Consider the following 26,666-nt stretch of genomic DNA (forward strand, 5'->3'; position numbering starts at 1 on the left):
TCTCTCGATACAAACTAAAATATTTTCATTACCAAAAAAAGGATATTTTTCTAGGATTTAAACATCAAAATTTTGCATGGTAATAACTCCTGAATGTCCTGCTGGGCCCACTTTGGAAAAGCTGTCTTTTTTCAGTCTAGGTGAGTAGAGTTTCTTTAGAAATACACATTCAGATGTTTTCTCTTAGGAGAAACTGTCCCTCAGCAAAGCACCACCTACTAGCCTCTTGTGGAAATGAGAGAAGAGAGCCACTCTTAGGAGTGGCTCTCCTAAGGAAAAGCAGCAGCTCACCAAAGAAAAGCCTACAAAACACCATTATCAGGCAGGCTCTGGTGCAACATTAAAAGATGATGAGGAAGTATTTTGAAATGGGATGCCTGAAAAAATTCTGGTAACTTCAGCAGGAAATTTAGGCAACAGTGCTCATAACACAAGTCAGTCATATAGGGATCTTCACACATCTGTTGAAGTTTTGCCACTGGAAGAGAAGTAAGCCTTTTTACAAATGGGATATGCATTGTGTTAAAGAACTGTAGATCTTTAGCAATTGTAGCTGTTAATACAGCTCTGTGATTATATATAGAGACTCTTGTGTTACATTTAATGTAGCATTTCAGTTCATCTTTATTGAAGATATTTATGAAGAGATTTACTCATGTGGAATATTGTCCAGTGGTATGTCTAATGTCTTTTGCTCCCTATGCCACATATGCTCCTCAACTTATGTAGCACAAGGGAGAGGCAGTGTGTGCAGAACGCAGCCCAGGATAAGGTGATGCAGAGCAAGACCTTTATGTTCTGGCTCTAAGTCTGTAAAGGACCCTTTGTACAGGAAACAGTGGCTCTCAGAGGACAGCAGGAGGTCTGCTGCTTCAGGAGAGTTAGAAGGCAGTGACATCTAATTCCTGTAGATTTAGAAGGTGAGTGAAGGGAATCCAAATGTGTATCTGTGCCAGATGAGCAAATTTCTGCATGAGTCAGTAGCTCATCATGCTGTGATGCACAGAGGCTGGGAGCTTATGTGGAGGGCAGTCCCAGCTCTGCTAGTGTGGATGGAGGGTTCTTGTTTCCCTAAGTTGTACTGGGGTTTTTGGTGATCCATTCTGCTGCAGCTAGTCCTGCCCCTGGACAGATTTTACACTGTCTACTCTTGTCAGTCAGTACCCTTCTTAAGTGGGTTTCACAAAACAGGATATCAGCTTGTGTTTTATGCCCAGCTTCTCCAGCCCTGAGTCTGCCAAACCAGTGATGATTCTTGTAGAGGGGTTTCTTAAATGCAGAGTTGTGTGCAACACTGATACGTTCCTGAGGTTCTGGCTTTGAAAGGTAATTGTTTACATGTGACACAGAACTGTTAGCTTTTAGTCACTGGAATGTGCAATATAAAAGTAAGTATTAGAAGTTGAGTATTGTGGGTTTTTTAAGAGCAGCATGACCTCCTTGTAATGTTACTGCTGTAGTTCACTGATCAGGTGAAAAGGTAATGTACTCTTTTGAGCTACTGGCTGGCAACATATATTTACATTCCTAAATTAATGCTCTCTTATAGACATGTGAAAAACACCATAGTGGGTGGGGTTTTTTATACTTTTTAACACTTCAAAGTGTTAAGGCACTCTCCCTAGAAAATACTGTGCAGGTTATTTTTCAATTTTCCAGAACAACCAAGCAAAGTCCCTGTACAACTGCCATATTTCTTGCATATTTACAACAACTTTTTGCAATCTCCCCTCACAAAAAAAGTCCTGAAATTCAAAGATGAAATGTGATCCTTCCTTAATTAAACTTGCGTCAGCTTTCTCACATTAACCTAACTAGCAATTTTATGTCCTATTTCTGAGCCTATTATGAAGATAACCTCACCTTTTAATTCACAGTCATGGTAATCATAGTTACTGTTGGTCTCCTAAGGTATCTTTGAAAGAGCTGCTTCCTACCAGAAGGGCTTGCTATTTCATAGTTACTTCTGTTTAGTCCCTTGCTTAGGCTTAAATTAAACTTAATTCATCCAAAGCATTTAGGTGTTCCTGGTTCCCAGTTTTATATGTGGTTTCTCATGGAAGTATCTCCCAAGTGAGATCACTGCCCAGAACTGTTACTTTATGGGACTGTCTAATCATATTTCAGTTCCAGAAAAGGACTTGCATGTGAATAGTCTAGCTCACTTACAGGTCTAACATTTGGTCCTTCAGCAATGTTGAGGAAGTGATGACCCAAGTTTTGGCACCACTTGGACTGGGTGGATGTAAATAACAGCCAGGTCTGCTGTCCAGTCTAGAAGCAGCCTTTTCACATGATTTTTTTTTAACAACAGTTCCACTTTAATACCAATTTCCTACTAACTGAATCTCATTTTTTTTCTAAGGCTTTTTGTTAAGGAGCATGTGAACCACTGAGATTATGTATAGTTAAGCTGTGATGGTCTGCACCTCTCTTGCAATTTGTCCAAGAATACAACACAAACACAGCTGTTTTGCATAGAAGAACTCCTATAAGATTTGACAGGTAACTATTATAGACTGCTAACTGTATTATCTGGGAGAAGAATGGATTACTAACAGCAAAGGGAAACAGCAGGAGCAGTTGGGAACAGTAAACCATTTTTCTCGAGTAAATTGCATTCACATCGATTGTGGATTTCATATTTTTATTTAATGGGATGCCATTAGCACAACATTCAGTAAAGGTGATCCCTAGTGTACTACAATCCCAAGCAGACGGTCAGAATTGTGGACTAACCTTAGAGAAGGCTGGAGCCCAAAATGATGGGTAATTGCTGCAGAGCTGCAGTTGACAGCATTGAGAATTTCATGCCAGAAGAGGATTTTCCTCTTTCCTTTAGAAACATGATTATCAGATGGCTTGCTTATCCACCTTTGCACCAAGTGTAGGAAAATACAGGCCAGTAAGTCATGCTGATGCAATACTAAAGAAATAAAATTATCAATTTGCTGCATTGTCTTTTCATTATGAGGTTGTGTCATACATTGAGTTAAAAAGCAAAATTGTCTCATTAGCTTTGCATGGGAAGATAAGTATTGTTTGCCTGTGAGGTAAGCATTTACATTAATGTATTGTGCTGTAACTTAGCTAGTAAACCACCCACTATCACTTTGACCTATTCCTCACTTAGCTGAAAGGTTAATGTATGCGGTCTTCTCTTAAAAGCCTGGATTCCTTTATGGTAATTGCAATTGTCATCAGTATGAAGTGTGGCATGCTTCTACATCAAAATAGTGATACATAGCTGGTGTTCTAACAGACCTGTTTCTCTGCCCAGCCAGTTATTCCAGCTGAAGCTGTGGTGTAGAAGATAATGGATAATGAAGAACTGAGCCCATGATCCAGTAGCTAGTGAAGTCAGTCAAAGAGCATGTTTCCACATAGAGAGTTATCCATCAGTCACAAAACAGGTGAGTCAGTAGCAATTTGCATTGTTCAACAAGCTGTGACTGAAGAGGAGGAAAATCACACTAAAGCTAATTGTATTTCAGTTAATCATTTCAGTGCATAACTACTTATATATATATCTATAAAAACCTCATATGAAAAACCACCACAAGCTTGCATGACTAAACACTATTTTTAGCTTCTGTCAGTCTCCCCAACAACTTTTAAATGTGTTGCTCAATTTGTCCAAATTTGAAAAGATTGTGTGGCAGTTATCCCTGTCCTTATAATGTACTTAAAGTCAGCAGTGAGGTACAGAGGAGAACCACAGATCAATACACTGGACAAAGAGTAGGCAGGATGCAACTGGTGTCCTACAGCTTTTGCAGCAGTAAAGCAGGAACCAAACGGGCATAGCTCAGGAGTGGTTCTATGGCTCTGATCCTTAGACTGTAAAGAAGAGCTGAATATCACAGTGAAGAGAATGGCACTGTTCAAGGACAAACCCACAGATCTGTAGGAAATCAGACTTCATTGCCTTTGCTTCTGCTGCAACAACTTATTTATAGGCACAAGACTCTAAAGGGTTCTCTGTGTGTAGAGCTGTCAGAGTAATTAGGGATAATATGGATAAAAAGAATGGAGTGTCACTGTCTGGCAGTCAGAGCCATTCCTCCCAACCCTTCAGGCATACAATCCTGTTTTAGCAGTAACATCTCGTATAACTGAATTGCAACTATTGCTTTCAAAAAGGTAAGACTAATACCACAATCATTTAGTATAGCTTATTCACCCAGTTGAAATACATACTCTTACTGTGCCTGTGGGACTGATTTATGCATACATATCTTTGTTATGTCAAGTTCCACAAGACTTTTAAAAAGTTATAAATCACAAGTGAGTTCACAGCAATGTTACGGTATTACAACGACAAAACTAATTTAGACAATTTCAAGGTACTGAATAAATTCAGTTTATTGACACAGTAGAGAAGACAGTATGGCACAAGCACAGCATACTTCCATGTCTTTATTTTCACAAGTATAGCCAGTACTTCTTTGTTTGCTTTTCAAAATACACCTAACAACATCCAAAAGTAACCACCTCCTCTCTTGTTTGAATAGGTGTGCAAAAAAACTGTTCTGTTAGCCAGGACTCTCACAGTAATTTGATTTATTTTCAAATCTGACCTCCATCTAGCATACAAACAATAGTGATTAAATACATTTAATACATATGCTATTAACATTTAATGTTACTTTGTCTTCCCAGCAGTCTTTAAATTCATTGTGTATTTCCAGTATCTCATAAATTCAACACTTTTCCCGCAGATTTTTACAAAATGAGATAAATTTGATGAGGTGCTGAGCACCAGTACATCAGCAGTTTACTGTATGGTCAGCATTACTTCATGGCCCATGCATTTCAGACTTCACCCTTGGTAGCTAAGTATGGATCAGCACTTTGAAAGGGAAAGCAATGTTCAGCATTGGGCAAACTGATTTATTAAAAAAGCCTTTACTGACCTTCATTAAAATCTATGTCTGCCTTAAGACCCTGCTAATAAATGGAGCACCAGCTCCAATTAGCTGATTGTGTGTCAGCCCCTAAGCTGCATATTGCTTTTGAGCTCAAGAGCTTTCCCATCTGCTCTTTGGGACATTTCAGTCTGTATTTGTGTGCTATCCAGCACACCTGCTTCCCAATAGCTGCACCTGTTGGGTCAGTTTATTGTGTTATCCTAGTTGTTTTACTATATTATTTGATCTCACTGTATTGTGAAGCTTCATAACAAATAGAAAATAGAAAATTCCAAATTATCACAGATCCAGGTGTGTGGTATTCTATAAGCACTAAATGCACATTTTAAATAAAGGTTTTAAAATGTCAAGACAGATCTTCCACTAGAATGAGGCTGTTTTGTGGAAGTCACAGGCCAGTTTTACTCATATTTTAGAATAAGTAAAGAAGCACATCTATTGTGTACACTTTCCTGACTTTAATCCACTTTTGGAGTACCTGGCTCTCTTGTAGTGGAAGTAAGATCTCTCTCTGATTTGCTCTGGCAAATATAAGTAGGCCCATTATTCTAGCTCCAAAAGGAATTGTAAAGGTTTTATTACACACAATAAATATTCCAAACTTCTTGCTTTAGGCTTATGCACAGGACATTTACAACCAGGCACATCATATTCTCTAGCAAATAATTTCTAAGAATGTATATTCCAATAAAGTAGTTGTCACATATTTTATGTTCTGTGCATAGCAATCTTGACAAATTCATTTTGTCACCAACTACTTATACCTGGGATTAACAAGAAAAGAAAATGGCTCTAAGTTTGAACATCTGTTTTCATTACTCAAGGCATTTCAGTTCTTTCTCCTGTGAACATGATCAAATCACATATGTTACAGAGGGTGTCTGAGCAATCAGTACACCCTTCATGATTAAACAGCTCCATTTGAAATCATGGAAATGAGGAGGCTGTGTTCTGCCTATCTTTTTGCTTTTATACTACAGCTGTAAACTATTTGGTTGAGCATGCTGAAGTTTCCTTTCAGAGCAGCTCAGACGTGCTTGGCACAGACAGGTGAAGTAGGGCAAGGGTATGCTTCAAAATGAATAGTCATTCTGGATGTGAGGGCAATGCCATTAGTGAGAAGCTGGAAGGGACAGGCTTTCACCCAGGGAAGGGAAGGGAAGGGCTTCTGTACAAGGAAGAGATGCCAATGGCAGCCATAATGCCTCGGAGAGATGACACAAGTGGGAAGTGCACTGCTGGCTCAATACATATTTTTAAACTCCTGGCTAGTCTACTGATATCCATAAAAATGCCTACAGCATTCTCTGAGTGGTAAAAGCAATTAGTTGAAAGAAATACCTTCAACTTAAATCCTGTTAATCTGATTGAAAAGGAAGCAAATCCACTAATGAACAGTGAGACCCCTGAAGTCAGGCTCCCATCCCTTGCCTCTTTGGACCATTGCCAGTTACAGAATTCTCAGACAGGACACAAGGTTTGTCCTAAGAGAGGACACAAAGCAGAAACCGAGGATTTGTTTTATTTGAGATGTCATTATAGTAATGCTTAGTAATTCTCTGCTGCTATTCTGTTCCAAAATTGCACTGTAATCAGTTGGCACCTTTACCTTTCTTACTGTTCTTTGTGTATAACTGGCTGAACACAAGAAAAAAATCAATAGGGCACACCAAGGAAAACGATGCACTACTTAGAAAACAGCAAATTATGCCCTATAGGGAAGAAGAAATGGAAGATTCTCTCTTTTACTTTTTTTGTTAAGTTGTGCTCCTAGAAGATGATTTAGATGCATGAATAGAAATGCTAACACTGTAGAGTACAAGTCAGGGTAAAAATCAAGACAATGACCTATGACACAAGTAACTGAAATAAGTGCTAAGCTTCAGCACACTTTTTTTTTAAAATAGGTTTCAGGCCTATTTTAACTACACAGAAACTTGAAAGAGACATCAATGCTTTTGGAAAAGATACATGAACTACAGGAGGTACTTTATTTTGATTATCTCCCTGGGGCAGCTAAATACAAACCATTGCATCATTAATGCATGTAATGGATCAAAACTTACATGTCCAGAGACATTCAGTTAAGGCAGTAGTTGGTGATACTAATGTCTGAAGAATGATCCAAAATGTGTCCAGATAACAGCAGATGAAAATACTGCTTTCATTATCTTTATTTAGAAATTAGGAGTCAGACATGGATAAATACACCATTTCACCAACAGGAAGGGAGTAAGAGTGCTCTACATACAGAAAGAGAGGTACAAACCAGTTTCATGCAGACTATTTATATGATAAAGCAGTGAAAGCTTTTCTGATGTTGGCAACAAATGCAGAAAAATTGTTAGTTTCTCTCAGTTTAAGCTGTAGCTCTGCAATACAGTCCAGAGGAGGAGTACAGGAAGTCACTAAAATGACACAAATTTGCAAAAGATTAGACTACTATTAAAAGAATGAATCCATACCAGTGTTTCCCTGCACCTACAAAATACTAGTGTAGTTTATCTTTTTATGTTTTCACTTCCACCTGTATTATTTTTGAGAAGCCTAATTTTCTTTCAGCAAAGAGAAAGCCTCAAAGAACAGGTTTTTTGATTTACTGACCTCCCACTCAGTGCTGTGCTCCTGCCTGAGTTGTTACAGCAATTCCCAGGAATCTACAGCCTACTCAAAAACTGAAACATATTCCTAAACCATTTTGTTGCTCTGCAGGCAAGCAGATTGTAAACTGATGTAGCCCAGCATATGACAGACTTTTAACCTCAACAGTTTAAATCTGAATTAGTAAAACCAGAAATTAGTAACACCAGAATCTGTTCAGTTCACACCTAGAGGCATGGCAGAGCCCCAGCAGCATCTGTCTGGAAGCTATCCAGCACTCAAATTCCATAAATGAAGTAAGATCCATATAGCCAAACCAGCTTTGAGATCCAAAAGGCTGTGCCCTTACAAAAGGGGAATGATGGATTTCAAGTTTTATTCTTTCACCTATGTCACCCTTTTTCTGCCTCTAGGCTTCTGGAACAAGTTGAAATACGCCTGTCAGCACAGACAGGCAGCAACTGTAGCAGAAACAAACTACAAATGAAGCATCCTCATCTCTGTATATGGGCCTTCTCTTGCTTTGCTTGATACAAAGTAAACAGCATCTCCACAAATGGAGGGCAGTGAATATAAGCAGTGGTATTTTCATGTAAGGTAACAAGACAAACATAATTAAAGAAACAATATCACCACTGCAAGATATTTCATTTGGCAATTGGAAGATAAAAGATTACAATTAACCTGCACTTTACTCCTCTCCTTTTTTCAAATAGAGGTGTCAGATTCAGTCCTCTTTATTTAAGTACTCAAAATTCACATACCTTCATAGTCCCCTTGTTCATTTATGGAAAGGGTACACACGTATGGCTTATCAGGATCTTTGTGGTCAATGTGCCTGAATATAAACTGTAATTGCTCATCTAAAATAAATACAAACAGAAGTAATTAACACCATTAACCTCTGCTGCAGAGTCACAATGATGATTTAAAATCACAATACAAAATTAGTTTCCATTAATATTCTTAGAACACTGGCAAATTAAGCAACCCTGGCCTCTTTGCAAGACAAATGCATTTTAGCATATTTTGCCATTTGAGGGGAAAATGTAGTGTCTGGGCTAATCCAACTGATCAAGTGTGTAAGCTGTGTGCTCTTCACTGCACAATCCAACATGAACCACATTGTATCAGTGCACACAGAAACTATGGAAGCTACAGAAACCTACCTGGAATTCTACGCATCTCCAGTGCAAGATGCTCTTTAAACAATGCTTTAATCTTGCTCACTTGTTCCACTTTCTCCTTGGCAGCTTTATTTTTAGAAGATTTTACTAGAATTTAAAAGTCCATCGTAAGTATCAAAGGCAAAACATAAAAAAACATCTAGAACAGCAGAAAAGCCACAAAGAGCAAGTGTTAAAAACAACCCCTCCTTCAATTAAGAAAATTTACTTATTACCCTTTTACTTACTTTCCATTTTCTTCATCAACTCTTTTTTAAGCTCTTGGATGCTGTCAGTCAAGTTTTTCTGCTGCTCTTGTTCTTGATTTAGCTTTGATTTTATTTCTGTCAACTGCTCTTCCTTTTCTGCTATGTATTTGCTCTGCTGGAGAATCTCTGAAAGAAGGCAAGAAAATATGAACATGTACAGTTGATTAAGTAAGTCCCTGCTATTTAAAACTTTAGTTTGAAATTATTTATATTAATAAAACACAGTGGAATGCATGCTACCACGGCTGCAGAGAGAAGTCAGCTTAGCTATACCAAGAGCATCAAATGGAAGCTTAAAGTGAAAGTTATTCCTAAGAGAAGCTACAAAGTAGGGAGCTGCTCTGATACCTTATAGAGATGAAATTTGTTTCTGGTGCCAGCACTATATACATCTTCAAAGCATGAAGATGGTGGCTCCTGCCCACAGGTAATGAAAGAAAGCCAAGAATGGAAACACTGACTGATATGAGAGTTGCAATCATTTTACCTGATATTCTGAAGTTTACAAAATTCAGCCAAGTTAACCCTAGACTGATGAGCTGACAGTATTCTCTTACTAATATGGAAAAGACATAAAAAAACTTCACAATAATTAGCTTTACTAAGCAATTTAATTTACTTTTCCTACTGCAGTAAAAAAATTCTGACACTATTGTTTTAAATTCTTATGCTCTATGCAGAAAACTTATATTTTTGCATCATCAAGGAAGTTTTTTAACAAATTGCTTTTGACTTGAAATTTACATTGTAAATTTATATTGTAATCAACCCATTATGTTTGGGTTTAATTCTGTCTTCATTCTGATGTTATTACTTACCTTCTCAAATGTGAAATTAAACATACTGTTCAGCTATATTAAGTTAGTTTTATAAAGGTTGGACGGAATAAATAACTGTACCATTGTTATACTCGTGAATTTTGTCAATCATCACGTCCTCTTCTTTCAGCTTCTTGGACCATTTCTCTGTAAGGGAAAGTTACTTCTGTTATCTGAACAAGTTTGATGACATCTTGCAAAAAGCAGAGTTAAGAGGAGCATAGAGCCTTTGTACCTGAAAGAGCTTCTAAAGTCTCCTTGCACAAATCTCTCAACGCTGAAGTCTGGTTGTTCTGTTCAGTGCCATAACTGATTTTAAACTGGATCCAAAACTCTTTCATATCTCTTTCAAAGAGTGCAACTTCATCTTCCGCCGGCGCATTACCCATAGCGCTGCACCAGACCTGTGCGGGAACAGACGCCGCGTCAGGGCACGGGGGGCAATGGCAGCAGGTGTGACCCACAGCACAAACGCTCAGGGCTGCTTTTACCGCCCCGCCTCGTCGTTCAAAACTCTTCGCGCAAGTTCTTTTTGTTGTCACCATCGGCTCACTGGGAGCCGCGTTTCCCTCGAAACTCTCCCAGCGCTCGGCTCCCGCGCCAGGGGAGGGTGCCCCGCCGCCCCCTCACCGCCCGCCGGCCCCGGCCCCGGCCCGCACCCACCGCGTCCGAGCCGCGCCGCTTCCCGCCGCCAACGGCCGCTCCCGCCCGCCCCGCAGCAAGCGCGCTGCTGATTGGCTGAGCCCCGCCCCGGGCCCGCCGGGCCGTTGCTGCGGTAACGAGCGCGAGGCGTGGCCGGCGTGAGGGGCGCGGCCGCCATGGTGGGGCGGGCCGGGCGGGGCGGTGCCCTGAGGGGGCGGCAGCCGGGAGTGCCAGCCCTTCCCCTCGGGATTGCTTGTTGGGATGCGGTGTCAGAGTCTGCTGCTTGCCGTGCCGGTGGGGAAAACCGCCTGTTCCGTGCTGAGCAAACAGCGCGGCTCATTCACGCTCTTCTGAAGCTACAGCTTGTTCCCAGTGTCTGGTTTACTCATGGAACACGCTTGCGGTAACCGGTCTTAAATTTTGTGAGTTTCCCAAGAGCCTTTTAATTCTCCCGGCTTGAGTTCTCTCAATTACCCCTGCAGGTCATTCTCCTCTAAGGTCGTTCTTTCAGGAGAATGACCTGCAGGGGTAATTGCAGTCCTTTTTGGTGCGGGCAAAGCCACCACACAGTAGCCCTGCCTGTACCCAGTAAAACATTTGCCATAAACGTCTGTCAAAGTGACAACAAAAATCTGCTGCTGTATTTTATTGGTAACAGAAAGTCCGTCCTGGGCAGTTCAGCGCTGGGTTAAGAGGCAGCTGAAAAGCCTAGCTCAGGGTTGGAGAGTACTGCAGCTTAGGAGGACATTCTAAAGGAGCACAGAATTGACGCGCTGGCAGTAATAAATTGACTCGGCTACTTGTGGCAGATTTCTGACTCCCTGGGCTATTTTTGGCCTAGGGCTAGTTTTAAGAATTAGAGCAGGCTAGTTTCAGGGATTAGAGAATGACAGTAAGACAGGAATCTTACTGGAAAGGCAATTGAAAAACTGGGTTGGAGATAGTTGCCATAATGGGTTCAGTTCCATTTTTGCCTGCAGTTCATGGAACTTGAAAGAATTTTATCCTCTCTAGGTTGCTTCTTATTTCTAAAAGGTAGTTCTTCATACTTAAAATAAGTAAAATTCCTTACATGTGACTTTTTCATAGGCATGCCAGAATTGTATTCCATGCACTGTTTATATAATTTATACTGTTGCACTTATAAACACAATGAAATACGATTACATTACTAATTTACATTACTAATGCAAACAGATATTAAGGTCTGGGAGGTCTGGTTATTGTTATAATGCACAGATTAGTTTTGTTGGCTTCTTATGCCTGCATAGTTAAGAGCAAAGAGTAATGACTGTACTAACTAGGAAAGATCAGATTAAGGTGGTAGAATAAAGAGAAGGAGACTGGGTTATGTTAACTAGTGCTAAACCTCTATTGGTCAGCCCAACCCTAAAAAAGCCTGGATCCAATGAGGAATGCTTGAGAGCATGGGATATGAAAGAAAGTAAAAAATGAGAGAGAACACAAACTTCTTGAAAAATTCTTCTCTTCCTAATTCAAAAATCAAGGTGTATCTTTTCAGTGTTCCGCCTGGAAAACATTCACACCTGAGAAAATACCTGTCAGCTGTTGTATACCATGTCTGCTAGTGAATTTTGCAAATTGCTTGTTAATCCTTGTAGTTGGTCCAGTGTCAATGGAAATACTGGTGTGGAAATTCATGTTATTGTTCAATTAACTAAGCATAATGTGCCAGAAAGTTAGGCCCATTACATAGGCCTCCATTAACAGTGTTTCAAAAAATGTTTGCTTTGGTGGTTTTTCCATGCCTTGCAAACATTTACTTAAAAGCATCTGTTGGCTGTTATGTAATATTTGCTCTAATATGAAGGTGCAAGGCAGCTGTAAACACTTTATCCTCCCTTCAGTGGATCATCAGCATGACTCTTGCTTTTACATTTTGTGTGTGTGTGTGTGTATGTGTGTATATATATATATATATATATACACACATCTATAAATGAAGTCTGTGGTTTTGTGTGTCTTGGAAAACACAGTAAATGAAGAAATTATCAATAAATTAAAAAATATATGAACAGATAGCATTTGAAAGGTTTTTGCTTTGAGTTAAGAACTAATTTATGTCTAGGCCAAACCTTGGCTGTCCAGTATCAAAACAAGAGAAAGCTTCAATTGCCTTCACATTCTGACCATTTTGTATAGGTTTCTCTGCTATTCACCATACTAAAATACAGCAAATAAATAGTTTTATTGTGGGTGAGTTTGAAGCACTGGGGGGATTACAGAAGCTTTTTGCAGTGCTTTGCATAGAGGAGTGAGGGAAGTCTATTGAGGAAGTGTTTCTCCCTTGTCAAACAAGTTATTAAATATAGTATTTCAAGTCATGTTTCACCATTTTGTTGGTTACTACAGCTTGGAAGGTTTTTAGTGTCTCAGACTTTTATTGCTTGTGTAACATGACAGGCAGGATGAGAGATTACTAGCATGTCAGTTATTGATTTCCTCTTGGATGGAGCAGGATCATGGCTGATTCCAGGCACAGTGAGAGCTGCCTCTCCCACAGAAACACACTTACCTGTTCCAAAACTTCCATGGTGTCTCTTTTGTATCTTGTGGATTTGTTGAGATGTTTTAAACATCCTTTATAAACATGACTCCTCTGGTATTTCTAAGGTGAGGATGTAGGAGCTTCTGAAAGACTCAAAAAGAATGCAGGAGGAAATGAAAGCCTTTTCTCTTGCTGTTAGTCTTTATTATGTCTAAGGTGCTTATCCTTCTCTATTTAAGCATAAGAATCAGCAGCAAAATCCTGAAAGTTAATATCAAGAGGTCTGTAGCATTTATACTAAAAGAGGTTCATTTACTGAAACATTGCCAAGATGTGTCTTCAAACATTTAAATTTACAAAGTTTCTGGAGAGCCAAAGTGTGCCTGATGGGTTCTGTCTGAAGAAGAGTTCTACCTGAGCAGATGCATCGCTGTTCTAGTGCATAGATAATGTGGGTGGCTGGGTTTGAATTTATAAATAAAGCAAACATGCAAAAAGTTACTGCAATGCTTGTGCACATCCTGTGTCAGAGGCAATTTTTCGGATACCACTGACTAATGGTGGTGCCATTTAAGAGGGACTGTAAAATGACCTATTTTATTACTTGGTAGACTCTCCTAAGGACATTAAATTGTATTTGATGGAAACTTATGTACTGCAAAATATTTTTTCCTAATAGAAAAATAGTTATTTAAACCTAACCTCATTAAAATTGTTGTTCTTTCAACCAAGTACTAGAAGTAAGATGTCTGTTATTCAGCTGCCAACTGACTTGGCATTTGCACTCACGTTTGAAGCTAGCTGTTCTTGCTAAACTAGATTGGAAAACAGAGGAAGACCTCAGATTTTCTGCATACTAAACCCAGACATGTCTAAAAGAGTGATTTTTTTTTATTGTTATAGTAAGTTTTACTTGTCTTTAAAGGCAAGGTACTTTTGCAGTAAAAAAATGTAGTAAAGGAATGTTTTCTTTAGCAGAAAGGTACAAAGAGTTTTTAGAGAGAGATTTCTGAACAAATATGGTCTTGGGGAAGTACTGGGAAAGAGAAAATTAATTCAATCCATTCATTTCTCTGACAGTTGCCTTGCTGCACATTCTGGAAAACAGTAATGGTATACAACTTAGCTAGAAACAAACATCCTCAAATATTTTCAACTAAAGTGAATAATTCGACCTGTACATAGAAAAATATTGTAGTTATTCAGAAGCAGTGCATTGAAACTTTTAACCTAAAGGTTTTCTATATGGCTTAATGCAACTGGTAGCAGTAAACATATAGGATTTATATCTGCTAAAAAATTTCTGAAACCAGACTATTATTAGCTAAAGTAAATGGGAGTAGTTAAAGTAAATGTGAGATTGTGTCAGGAAGAGAAATCTCCTAGGTCCATTTAATTGTCATGCCTTATTTGTTGAATCTAATTAATGTTTCCATGTGACTTCCCTGACCACACATCATGAAGCCCTCTTAAGCCATTAAGCCCCTCTTCAGCAAAAACAGTTAAGTGGTTCATATCTTTGTCTCCACAGCTTGTGCAATTTAGCTTGAAGTGCATGGAAAGAGTATTAGGGAAGTGTGCAGTCCATATATAGATCTGCTTTTGTCTTCTGACTCACACTGTTTTAGATGCACAGATAATAATTTGATATAAGATATGAATACATCAGAATATTAGAGCCTGATAAAGAGCTTGAAGTTTTCCTCTGATCATATCAGAAGTTGATATCATCAGGCTTTTAGTATCCATTTAATATCTTGTAGAAAAAGTTCTTTTCAGGAAGCCACTTCAAATGAGCATAATATTCTACGCTACAGTTATTAGTACTAGTATTGATAAATCTGATATGCTAATGTATTGTCTGCTGTAGTCTTTTAAACTCCTGCTGTGTGACAGAATCTGTTTGCTCTTGGCTGTTGGCTCTGGAGAACTGCTGTGCTTCACTTAGGAGTAGTTCAGGGATAATGCTGATTATCTGTTCCCAACCTTGCTGTGGTTTGTACAGCAGGTCTCATTCTGTCAGGCTGGGCAGCAAGAAGGGGGGGCTGCAGCTCCTCCTGGCAGAGGGGCGTAGGACTGGCATCATGTAGGCAATGCCCAAGAATGGTGATACTGAAATATGACTCAGAGACTGAGCATCATCTGCATTGGGCCCTGGATTAACCGGCCTCTTGTAGGAAGGAAACAATTGTTTTACAGTATTTTAAGAATATTGTTGCTTTAAAAATAAATCTAGAGCTCGACAGCATGGTTGATATATGGATGCTGGTTGCATTTTCCCTGACTGAAAAAATGTGTTGTGCGAAGTATTAGTTGCAGCCAAGTTCTGTTTCAAAGTGAAATGTACAGCTTCAGTGACAGTCCTGTGAAGATCAGTAATTTGTGTATTCTTTCTATCCTTTGTACAGGCAACACTTAATGAAGTACACACATTAGTAAGATGTCCATCCTGCTGAGAAATGAACTGTGAAAAAGTTTAAGCAAACATGTTCCAGCTGTTCCTACAAAGGATTGCAGGAGTCACACATTTTGTTTCCACAAAACTTTCCTCACAATTTGCTGCTGCTCAGCATGTACTAACATGTGCTTCATTTAGCTTCCTACAATTAAAATTTGCAAACAAAAAAGCTTTCCAGTGCTAGCAGACTCATGTGCTTTCCCAGAGATTTGGAGCCACGTGTTTCAGGAATGGCTGGGTACACCACGCCAATATAATATAAAGGCAACGTCAATCACCTTCTCTCACTTTTTAATAGCTCCCCTCCATGATTCTCATTCTCTGTCACTAGAAACTTTAAGATTAAAGGAACTTTATTTCAAGTATAGTTTAATCCATTAAAATGGATCTCCTTCACAGCAATGGAGTGCTTATCATTCAGCATTTACAAAGGGACTACAGGGCTTACCAGGATTTCCTTAATTTTATGTCACATGTTGGTGATCCTCGGAATATATTTTCAATTTATTTTCCTCTTTGGTTTCAGCTCAACCAAGTGGTTGGTACTAAAATGATATGGGTGGCTGTCATTGGTGACTGGTTCAACCTCATATTTAAATGGTAAGAAGTTGCATTTGTTTTAAAATTTGGTATTTTTAATAATAATTACTATATCTACCTCAAGTTTAGAAAACTTTCTGTGAATAATGTACTAGTAGATTTTCCCTGGTAATTATAAAATAGGAATTCACAATGAAGATATTTAAGATATATTTGAAATAATATTGTAATAAGATGAGAAGAACCTGTAGAACTATTATAGAATAGCTTTGCAAATATAGCTCTTCATATTCTTTGTAAGATTTTTTATCATGCTTTGCTGAGGCCTTCTTATAAATATTTTAATTTAATTTCTTGTCTTTTCTTTCTTTTTTTCTTTTTTTCTTTTTTTGGGGGGGGTCAGGATTTTATTTGGCCATCGCCCTTACTGGTGGGTGCAAGAAACAATGATTTATCCTAATCAGTCAAGCCCATGCCTTGAACAGTTTCCTATAACATGTGAAACTGGACCAGGTAAGAAATGTTGCAGATTTCCTCAGTAGATTTGATAGGGATAGTGGCTTCAAGGAGGGGAGAATAGAACTTAGGGAGGTCTTATATGATACAGAAATCTCAGAGCTCATGTATAAAATAGCACACAAAAATAAGTAGAGGAAAAGGAAGAAATGCAATAGGTATTTGCTGTATGACAAGAGTATTTCCTTCATTGCCTTTAAAAGATGCAGAGGAGCATGACTTGCTTTAAAAATAACTACTACTAGAATGAACTGGCATATTGGAGAGAAATTTTCATAAAACTTGTGAAATACATTGTTTAATGTGTTCCAAGACAGAGCCCAGGGCTGTTGAGTTTGAGGGCTTGTTTGCTGTTGCAACAAATATTCAAACTAAATATATGGTTCAGTGTAAATAATAGTCTCAGCAATCATAATGTATCACAAGTGGAAAAGAATCAGAACCAGACACTGCCACTGAATGTGTGTGTAGGAGTATGTGTACAAATATATGGGGAAAAATTATTTTTTGAAACGTTCCTATTCAATATATTTTCACTTATTATGTCTCATTATCTTTACTGTGGAAATCAAATGCAATACTGATGAAACTAAATGAACTTGTGCAACCCTAATATGTGCAATAAGGTGAACTTGCATTGAGCTAGCTGAATTTAGTTTAATTTGTTGTGAAAGAAGATACTGACTGTGGAAATGATGTGCTTTGCATCTTGTCAATGCCACTGAAAGCTTTTAAGCAGTTTGCATAGCTGTATTTTGTTAACAGCACCCTGCATTACATCCCATTGTAATTGTGAACACGAAGCTTAAGCCCTTGTATGAGGCAGGGTTTAATGATGCCTGGTCTTTCTGTCTGCAGTCTCTTTCAAGTTACTTCATTTGTGACCTAACGCAAAGTATTGAAGCCTTCAGATCTTCTCAAAAGCCTTCAGAACTGAGCCCCTTCAGTGCTCTGTAGATCCGAGCCCTGGCTCAGGAGACAGTCAGTGTGTTTCATTTTGATTCATTGAACCAGAAGGCATTTCTTCTTGTTACTGTCTTTCTGAAAGGTCATTCCTATTTCTGTCCAATGGGTACAGCTGTCATATTGATTCCTTCTTTGCACCTATAATGACCACATTTTTTCCCACCTCTAGACTTACGCTGGACCATTAAGACTGTCGCTGACCTGTTTCTCGTTAGCAACAGGAGGCACAGTCAGTGCCGGTGTTACATGCACACAATCATTGAATGAGCTTACATGGTACTTCACACACTTTTAAAATAGCAATTTTTATTAAAAGATTAGAGGAGCAGCCACAGACATGAGAAAAGCAGCTCCAAATACTGCTAGGAGTAATATAGCCTGAACCCCAGACTCCATGTCTCAGCAAAAGGGAAAACTGAGGCAACTGTTCATATGACTACATGGCAAACAGTTTAGGACGTGAATTTGGTCTGTATTTCTGGAATTAACTGAACTAAAACCAAGCAGCCATTTGTTTTCTAATATTTGTAAACCTTTAAGAATACAAACCTTGAGGTGGAATTTATGCTGTTTTGAGTAGGTAATTTGCAAATAACCTATGAAATATTATTCCTAGATGACATTTTCCTATATGACAACAAAGAGAAGCTTTTCCATTGCTGACATACAACGTTACTGTTTCCTCATCAGTGACATTTGTTCCTTTGTGAGTTTTAGGAGTGCACATCTGATAGGAAATTAACAAAAGAGCTGGTAGAGTGACTCTAAATGTACTGCCAAGCAGAATAGCAAAAATGAATGCAGGGAGTCAGAAATCATTGCTTGTCCTGTCTAGACATTTCTGCTTTGCTACTTCACTGAAATATTCTTTTACTCTACACACTACTAGATAGTGCTGGCTCATAATACATTCTTGAACCAAAATTATTTCTTCTGATAGTGAAATAACCCTGTCCCTTCTCTTTTGTCTCCACAGAAAGCCAAGATGTAAAGGTCGCATATTTACAGATTCCAATGATCTAATTTTTTCTTTCATTGTTTTGATTTGTTGAATGTACATCTGGTGAAAATGAGAAAGGAAGTGACACAGTAATTTTAGGAATCACTTCCCTTGCATCATGTCATCATACCTTGTTTTATGGTGATTTTCACAGTTGTAGGAACTTCTCTGTGGTTTCATATTGCTTCCAGTAAAATTGAAATTTTACTTTTTAAATTAAAACAAATCAGACATATATTATTATAACCTGGACTAAAAAGAAATCAGTGTTGTTCTCTATATGAGAGAGTGTTCCCTGTTATAGATTGCTGTAGGTAGACTACTGTGTGCTGTACCTGTGGGTGCAGCAATTAGAGCATCATATCATGTGCCAGTTTCATTGACAATCTGCTTTTAATCTGGTTGATATTTTACGGCACCCTAAAATTTATAAAATTAATCAAAGTAAAGCATAAAGACACTTTTTTTCTGTGTTTCGGATGCATTTCTAAAATTATTACTAAACTACTCAAAATGTTAATTACCTGCATTGTAATATTGCTAATGAGACACAGCTCACAATTGTTAAGACCATGGTAATTGCAGAAGCAGATAAAAAGCAGTTTGGAAGTGCTATCTAAAGTTATACTGGTCCTTTCATTTAGAAGGTTACAAAGAGCTAAATTTCTGTTGCTCTTGTTAATTATGGGGAGGCTCATTCAAACTTTTTTTATGTGATCCTCATACATAATTTCTACATTCCATGCTACAGCTCTAAGACAGCCCTAGGTGCTTTTTAAAATTTTTAAATACAAGTAATGGGAAAATAATATGTTTTCCTATCAAGATTCCAATTCACACCAAAATAAAGTGAGTAAGCTATTACCTTTTTTATTTCAGACAAGTGTTATGGATTTCCTAAAGATGAACTTTCTGAAAAATTCATATGGCAAAAATTACCTTTTTAGAAGCAGTTCACATTCTTTCAGCCTTTGTTAGCCATTTCCCTTCTAAATTATTAGGTGCCTGAGTACTAGTAGACATTTTCTGTATGACAGATGTCACAGTCTTCATTCTTGAGTTGAATATTTCCTTTTTGTTTTTACTAGGAAGTCCATCTGGACATGCTATGGGATCATCCTGTGTTTGGTATGTAATGGTCACAGCAGCACTTAGCTACACAGTTAGATGGAAAGATAAATCAGCTGTTACCCTTCACAGGTCAGTGTCTTTCCATGATTCCAACTTATTATATTCAGATATTTCTTTAAATATATGCTACGTTTTTAGTGGACTTAATTTAAACAAATATTCACAGTTTGGTCTATTTTGTGAAAAAAGCCAACAGCCCTTTATTATGATCTACTTCAGCTGAAGAAAAAGCATATTAAGAGGATTTATCTTTTTGTATAGTCTGGTATTTATTTACAGAAATTGCATACAATTACAGACATTCAACTTACAGACATTGCATACAATATCTCCGAATCAGTCCTAAATTTCTTCAATGCTGGAAATTTTTAATTCTATAATTGTCACTATGTATTGGATTTTTTTTGGTTGGTACATAAATTTACTGCTTTGATGGTTATCCTTCACCCATTTTAAAGCAAGTGCACATAATTTTGACAAAAATCTCTGTAATGTGTTCCTCAGCTCTATGGGAAAGTCCTGCAATTGCTTTGGTGGCTGTTCTTTCTAAGGCTGCAAGGTTGTTTTCACATTGTGTGAATTTTGTCATGAAGTAATTGAGTTTTGCATATAGTTGTGACTTCATGATGTTTGACGTATTAGTCCTAATTTAATCTGCCATTGATGACTTTCATCACTTGAACCACAGAGGTGTCTTGGACCTGAAACTTCTGAGATCTGTTCCTGTAACCAGTCTTGATACTGTTTGAGTACTGACTTCAAGTTTTTAATCATCTGATTCTAAACTACTCTACTTAGTAAACCTGTGCTGGTAAAACCATGAGCCTTACATGATGGGTCTTGGGGTAAACAAGTAAATGAAATATCTTGTTTTAATTTTTAAGCATCTTCCTTTTCCCTCTTAGACTAACGTGGTCATTCCTCTGGAGCATTTTTTGGATTATCCAGATCAGTGTGTGCATCTCAAGAGTATTCATAGCAACACATTTCCCTCATCAAGTTGTTCTTGGAGTATTTGCTGGTAATGCTGATATTTTTTCTTTTCTCTTTAACCTATATGCAATTTTTTTTTTTTTTAAATATGAGAGAAGACAAGAGATTTTTAGTAGTTGGACTCCTCTTGCAGCCCTGGTGGTGCTCTCCACTCTCTGGAAAATCAGGGATTTGATAATAGTCCAAAGGTAAAATTTGTGAGGTAGAATATACCTGCTGCCTATGTAATTCACAGTGAAGGGAGTGAACCCTTGTCCACCTGCCAGTTGATGCTGGCTGTATTGTGTCCACACTGCCCCAGACTAGCTGTGACTGCTTTGTACTGGCTGCATCTGATCTTTAACTGTGGAAGAGATCAGAGAGGAAGTTGCTCCTACATGGTTCTGACCTTTCCTCTCAGGAGGAAGTTATTTGGGTCACTTCAAATGGTGTCCAGGTACAAAATAGCATGTGTGCAATGTGGACAAACACAGAGACCTGGGGCAAAATGGAAAAAAAAAGATGTAAATAGCAGGACAAACTCCCCTGGGTGATTTAAGATGCTAAAGTACATTTTTCAGAGTTACTTAAGCGTGTTATAAATTGGTATTCAAGGAGTCCAAACTATAAGCAGTATCTCTGGTGTCTGTCTGATTTTAAGGAGGGTGACCAGTGCATTGAGCAGGGGCTTCCTGCTCATGTTCTCTTTCATGAAAGCAGTGCAGCCTGGGCAGCCCTGGCTAACAGCTTTCCCTCTTCACAACCAGGATAAAATGAGTACAAGAGAAGATAAGTGTGTTCTGTGTCTTTTCCTTCAACACTCAAAGCCTGTGTGGGAACTGGTGTTGAATTCTGCATTGCTGGAGCCAGTCTTTGAGTGAGGGACTCTTTTGGAAAAGGAATGTTCCAGTTTACATCTAATATTTGATAGGTTGTCATCTGGGAGATGCAGTCAGGCCTTAAGGTATGCCTCATATCAAAACCATGCTTGGTTTGTTTTTTTCTTCCAAAGTGGCAGTTTTGAGTGGGATGAAAGATTTTGTAATGTACTGCAAAAGTGGTAAATTGTGTGTGTATATGTGTATGTATAAATATATAAATATATATATATAGACACACATGTAGATATTTAATATATAGACATTTTCTTCTGTCTTTAAAAGTCAAATTCTATAGGGATACTGTAGAAAACGCTTCTTCAAAGTACAAGTGTGTTTCCTGTAACACTGAGTTTCTAATCCACAGGCATTCTTGTGGCAGAAGCATTTGAGCATACCCCTGCTATTCAGACAGCAAGCTTGAGAATGTACATCAAGACAAACTTGTTTCTTTTCATCTTTGCCCTTGGCTTTTATCTATCCCTCAAGCTTCTTGATATTGACTTGCTATGGTCCGTTCCAAAGGCCAAGAAGTGGTGTGCCAACCCAGACTGGATAAACATTGACACAACTCCATTTGCTGGACTGGTGAGGAATTTAGGTGCACTCTTTGGTTTAGGTCTTGGAATTAATTCTGAAATGTTCATCACAAGCTGCAAAGGTAAAAATAGCTGCAAGATAAGTTTCCGCATATTGTGTATAGCTGCTTCTTTAGCTACCCTGCAGCTGTATAATTTTGTAAAGATACCTACTCATACTGAGTATTTGTTCTACATTCTCTCCTTTTGTAAGAGCGCAGCTATGCCTCTGACTGTGGTTGCCTTGGTTCCGTACTGTGTCCACTCGTTAATGAGGACAACTGAAAAGAAACTTAATTAGGTAAAGTTTCAAAATGGTTAGCAAGATGGGGATGGATGTGAACTGTTTGAGAACCCTCTGCAAAGGCAGTTTTGCTAATTCATTTAAACTAAGGGGATGCCACTGCATCTTTGATGTACTCCTGGTAAGTAACCAGTACAACCAAAATCAGTACACTCAAGCAGCTGAGAAATATATTAGTTGCTGATTTTATTCCTAGAAATATTGCAAGCACACTGCAGTATGGTTAGAAATGGACCAATACTCTGGGTCATAATGAAGTTTTAAAGTATAACCCACCATCTTTATTTAGCTATATGGTGGTCTTTTGGTTCTGTCCATCTCTAGCTAGATAATGCTTCAAGCATCAGTTGTACATAGTGATACTCAATATTTCATTTTTTATAAATAGATACTGTATGTTATACTGCTACATAATGGTGGGACAGTATCACACCACCTACTGTACGGCTCTACCCAGGCACTGTGAAAAAGGCCAGCATAGTTATAAACAAGGCTTTAGATTTAATTTATTGAGCTTCCTGAGCAAACCAGCTTCTGATTAAGTCAGATGAGAAAAAAAAAATGTTTATTTCCACTGGACTCTGTAAAATATATTTTTGCATTACTGTGTGGTTTTTGTCATTTTTACTTTCTGAAAGTGGTCACATGAATCATGAATGATACAGATCACACCTTCAATAGGAAAAATGCTTTAATATGGTGTAAAAAATATTTGGTTTCTGTACATCTACACAGAACAACAAATGAAAAAAGTTGTCAGTAATGAAATTATCTCAGTATATGATCTCAAGAATATTGTTCATGCTGCTGTATTGCAAAGATAATTCACTGCTCATTTTCTCAGATCAACAGTCACAAGCCTGAATCACTGTTAGTAGTTGTGTAAATCATGAAAACGTGGTTGCACACTGTCACTTCAAGTTTCTAGTCTTTGTTTAACTAAGCACACCAGTAACTAATATGTTGAATATATGTTTGCTATATAAAATGGATTTTCTAAAGGGGTACTTCCCATTTTATTCATTATTTTTCATCTATTGTATATTTCCTTTCAGTGCACAATCTTTAAGTAGTATTTTGCTGATACCATCCCATAAAACTCTCTCTCTTTCTGTCTATATGTTATATAGCCTATGCTGGGCTACAATAGGAGTAATGAGGCCTGCATATATATGATCTGAAAGCAATAAGGCTTAGAAGATGTAAACATGATATTGCTTCTAGGCTTCCAATTAGATAAGAGGTAATTGAAAGAATCTTATTTAATTGGGTAAACAAGGTGAATAGTTTGGTGTTGGCCTTTGGGAATGAACAAGATACAAATTACAGAAGCAAATCTGAAACAGACCTCCTTAATTAAGAGCCCATTAAGACTACCATGACTTTAAAAAATTAATCATCTGCTTTTAAGTCTGATAAGTATTCTGCTTCATGTATCTCCTGATATCTTCTCTAATGGTTCTCAAACTTTTTCCCACAGCAGCTAACCTGAAACCACTCTTTTCTATAATTGTGACTCCTTAAGCAAAATCACTAGGTTCATGGGATGAGACACAATGAGGAACAAAGATAGCTATGAGAAAGATTTCAGCTGTGTTCAAGTTGCTGTGTACTTTGTTATTCCCTGCCATGTGAGATGACCTAAAGAGGCATTGCAGAGCAGTAGCAGGCTGATTGAGTTGTTGTTGTGTTCCTGGCTCCTCCTAGCCAGCAGTAGGAGATTATTCATGCACAGCTGTCCAAGGTGCTCACAGTAGTATTTGCATTTAGTGGCTATTTGAAGCTGGGGTTATGGGTAGAGATCACATTTCTAGGTTTCTAATGAGAGAAATGAGAGTGAGAGTCTCTGTTTCCCAACACTGACAAAGAATCTTGGTGCTTCTCTTGTAATAGAGTGACAGCTGGCATTCTGCAGTATTCTTCTAAGCTCTGTAAAGACATGTAGGAAGATGTGGGCTCTCATTCACTTTCTTGGAGTGTCCTGTTAGTTCATTCTGTAATTTCAGTGCTTCAGGGAAAAGGACATTGAACATCTTACTGTCTGAACCACTTCTTAATTCTTCTTCAACTGTTAAAACATTACTAAATCAAAGAATGGTGATATTACTTTGAATAATATCAAATTAATAAATTTATTGTAATTTTGCTAGTAACTTCAGATAATGCAATGCCTATAGGACACTTTCTGAGCAGCTGAGCGTGTTGTGTTATGGAGATTTGTATAAGAGCTTGAAGAATCTCCAAAGAGAGCTCTCAAATCTTCCAACAGAGTTAGCCTTTTCCAGAGTGGTGGAATAGAAAAGTGTCAAGATGATCGTGATATTTTGATAGAATTAGAATTGAAAATCAGGGCCAGGCATGTAGTTGTTGCAGTGAAATAAACCTGCATGTCCCTTACTCAGGCTTCAGTAAATTTATTTGAGTCAAAAATTACAGTCCAGGCCTTATTTTAATAGACTGTGTGACCTTACTAAGAGCTCAAATTGTTAAACATTTAAGCTGTAATTTCACCAGGCCTTTGCAGCCTTTGAATTATTAATATTTGGAACAGATACAGCACATATACTCTTGCAGGAAGCGCTAGCAACTCAGCTTAGTATGGGCCACAAACCTTTTGAATTAAGGTTTTCTTATGTAATAAAGTGAGTGGAAAGTGTAGGACTGATCCCCTTGCTCCCACTAGTAGGATCCTAGGAGAAATTTAACCTTTTATTCTTGACTTAGAGATGTCAAATAATTCCTGACTTAGAGAAGCCCATAGTAGCATTGGGAAAATGCTATTCCAGAAGTACTTCCACCTCTCTGCAGAAAGATTCTCATGAGGCAGGAGTTATATGAAGTGAAGCTGTCCCTTGCTTCTCATACAAACTAGCTGACAAGTTGTCATTACATTCACTTCACAACACTCATGCTACTATGCAGCTATTTCTTTTTATCCTTCTCATTCCCTGTTTAGCCTTCCTGGTGGAGGGACTCTGGGCCCAGACACGCTTCTACCCAGAGGAGTCTAGTTGGAGCAGGAGCTGTATTTGCAGACCAGTTACTCAGGTGCTATCCCAAAACAGTATCATGGTTATATCTGCCTAGAGGAATAGGGTGTTTGAAAATGCAGCTGCCATGGACCATGCAGAGAAGCATACAGCAGGAGACACCAAATGACACCATCTACTGTCAAGACTAATAAGTCAGGTCTGGCTTGAAAGGTGTAAGCAAATGACTTTGGAATGGTTTGGGAATATTGTCACCAAGACCCAGGGCTGGGATATTTTACTGGTGAGGCAGCTACAGCAGCAAGACCAGTCCAGCTCTGCACTGAGCATTCCATCAAGGCATCCAATACACAGTGAGTGCATTCTGTTGGAGTAGCACCCTTCCCAAAATTTAGGTCTCTGTTTCCCAGCTGCCTGGAAAGACGATAATGTTACACTGAAGAGCAGCAGCACAATCACCCAGCTTGGGCTGGGTCCTGTGCTCCTGCAGGGAGACAGCCTGCTCCTGTGCAGGCAGGAGTTGGCCTTCTCAGCAGCTCCATCCTGAACAGCAAACCCTTGTCAAAGACATGATACTTGCTGGCTGATGCCACATACTCATGTCCTTAGCTGAAGGGTAAGAGAAGAAATGCTAGAGCACAAGAGCCTGTAAAAAAATACAATTTATTGGTTTAATTTGGGTCACAAAGGTATTGCCCTTTAGGAAAAAGAATTATGAAATAAGTTTACATAGTCATTGTAATTTTTAATGAAGAGTCATTCTTTTTCTGTGTCCTTAAATAATAATATTAATTAAATATAATATACATATGTCTGCAGGGTATTGATAGTCACTCTGTCAATAGTTTCCTGAGCCATCAAACTACTTATTGCTCTGAAATGTAAAAAGGCTAAAAAGATCAAAACAAATAATGCAGCTTTTTCTTTTACTTTTCAATTAAGGTTTAAAATACAGACTTCCTTAGAGAAATTGCCATTTCAGTGCTGGCTGTGTGATTTCAATAGGGTATGTTGCAGTGATTTTGTTAATGGAGTTGTATTAAAGTTGAAATTGTGTTTTGCTGCCTGAAATTAAGGGAGGTATCCTAATAAGCTTTTTACCCTTACAGCTCTATTTACATACTGCTACTGTTGCAGTATTTCATAAGTGCTGTGACTGCTTATAAAGTGAGTGGAAACCTGCCTGCCCACCCCCACACACACACCCCGCCACAGCCCAGATGCAGATTTTAGGACATGGAGAATGACTTCTCTAGTTAATACTCTGTTGTTTAAAATCAATATTTAAATATTGAAACTGTAATCTATACTTTCTTTCTATCTGCTTTTCTCCAAGATCCTAGTCACTAAAGGAAAGAGTACTGTTGTGCTGCAGACAATGACATATTTCAGTGAAA

General features: G+C 38.3%; 2 protein-coding genes across 4 annotated transcripts; one reads left to right on the top strand and one right to left on the bottom strand.

Annotated features, from left to right (window-relative positions):
- The first annotated feature begins 253 nt into the window (after nucleotides 1-253).
- On the top strand, nucleotides 254-25,981 carry G6PC2 (glucose-6-phosphatase catalytic subunit 2). 3 transcript variants are annotated; one of them, XM_059853043.1, is made up of 7 exons: nucleotides 254-2,505; nucleotides 3,281-3,413; nucleotides 15,921-15,994; nucleotides 16,338-16,447; nucleotides 19,505-19,616; nucleotides 20,453-20,568; nucleotides 21,765-25,981. In XM_059853043.1, exons 3-7 carry the CDS (start codon nucleotides 15,945-15,947, stop codon nucleotides 22,274-22,276), a joined length of 900 nt encoding a protein of 299 aa, XP_059709026.1. In that variant the 5' UTR covers nucleotides 254-2,505; nucleotides 3,281-3,413; nucleotides 15,921-15,944; the 3' UTR covers nucleotides 22,277-25,981. The 3 variants fall into 3 exon arrangements, 2 of the variants coding, with proteins under 2 accessions (XP_059709026.1, XP_059709025.1); XR_009487338.1 differs by lacking the exons at nucleotides 254-2,505; nucleotides 3,281-3,413 and adding an exon at nucleotides 21,287-21,483 and having other exon boundaries at nucleotides 15,715-15,994; nucleotides 21,765-21,904; XM_059853042.1 differs by lacking the exons at nucleotides 254-2,505; nucleotides 3,281-3,413 and having other exon boundaries at nucleotides 15,715-15,994.
- Nucleotides 7,088-10,531, bottom strand: SPC25 (SPC25 component of NDC80 kinetochore complex). Its single transcript, XM_059853044.1, has 7 exons — nucleotides 10,449-10,531; nucleotides 10,021-10,189; nucleotides 9,867-9,932; nucleotides 8,947-9,093; nucleotides 8,702-8,806; nucleotides 8,297-8,395; nucleotides 7,088-7,339 (listed from the first exon to the last, which is right to left on the bottom strand). Exons 2-7 carry the CDS (start codon nucleotides 10,172-10,174, stop codon nucleotides 7,215-7,217), a joined length of 696 nt encoding a protein of 231 aa, XP_059709027.1. The 5' UTR covers nucleotides 10,175-10,189; nucleotides 10,449-10,531; the 3' UTR covers nucleotides 7,088-7,214.
- Nucleotides 25,982-26,666: the final 685 nt, after the last annotated feature.

This window comes from Haemorhous mexicanus, chromosome 8, assembly GCF_027477595.1.
Source record: "Haemorhous mexicanus isolate bHaeMex1 chromosome 8, bHaeMex1.pri, whole genome shotgun sequence".
NCBI classification, from domain to species: Eukaryota; Metazoa; Chordata; class Aves; order Passeriformes; family Fringillidae; genus Haemorhous; species Haemorhous mexicanus.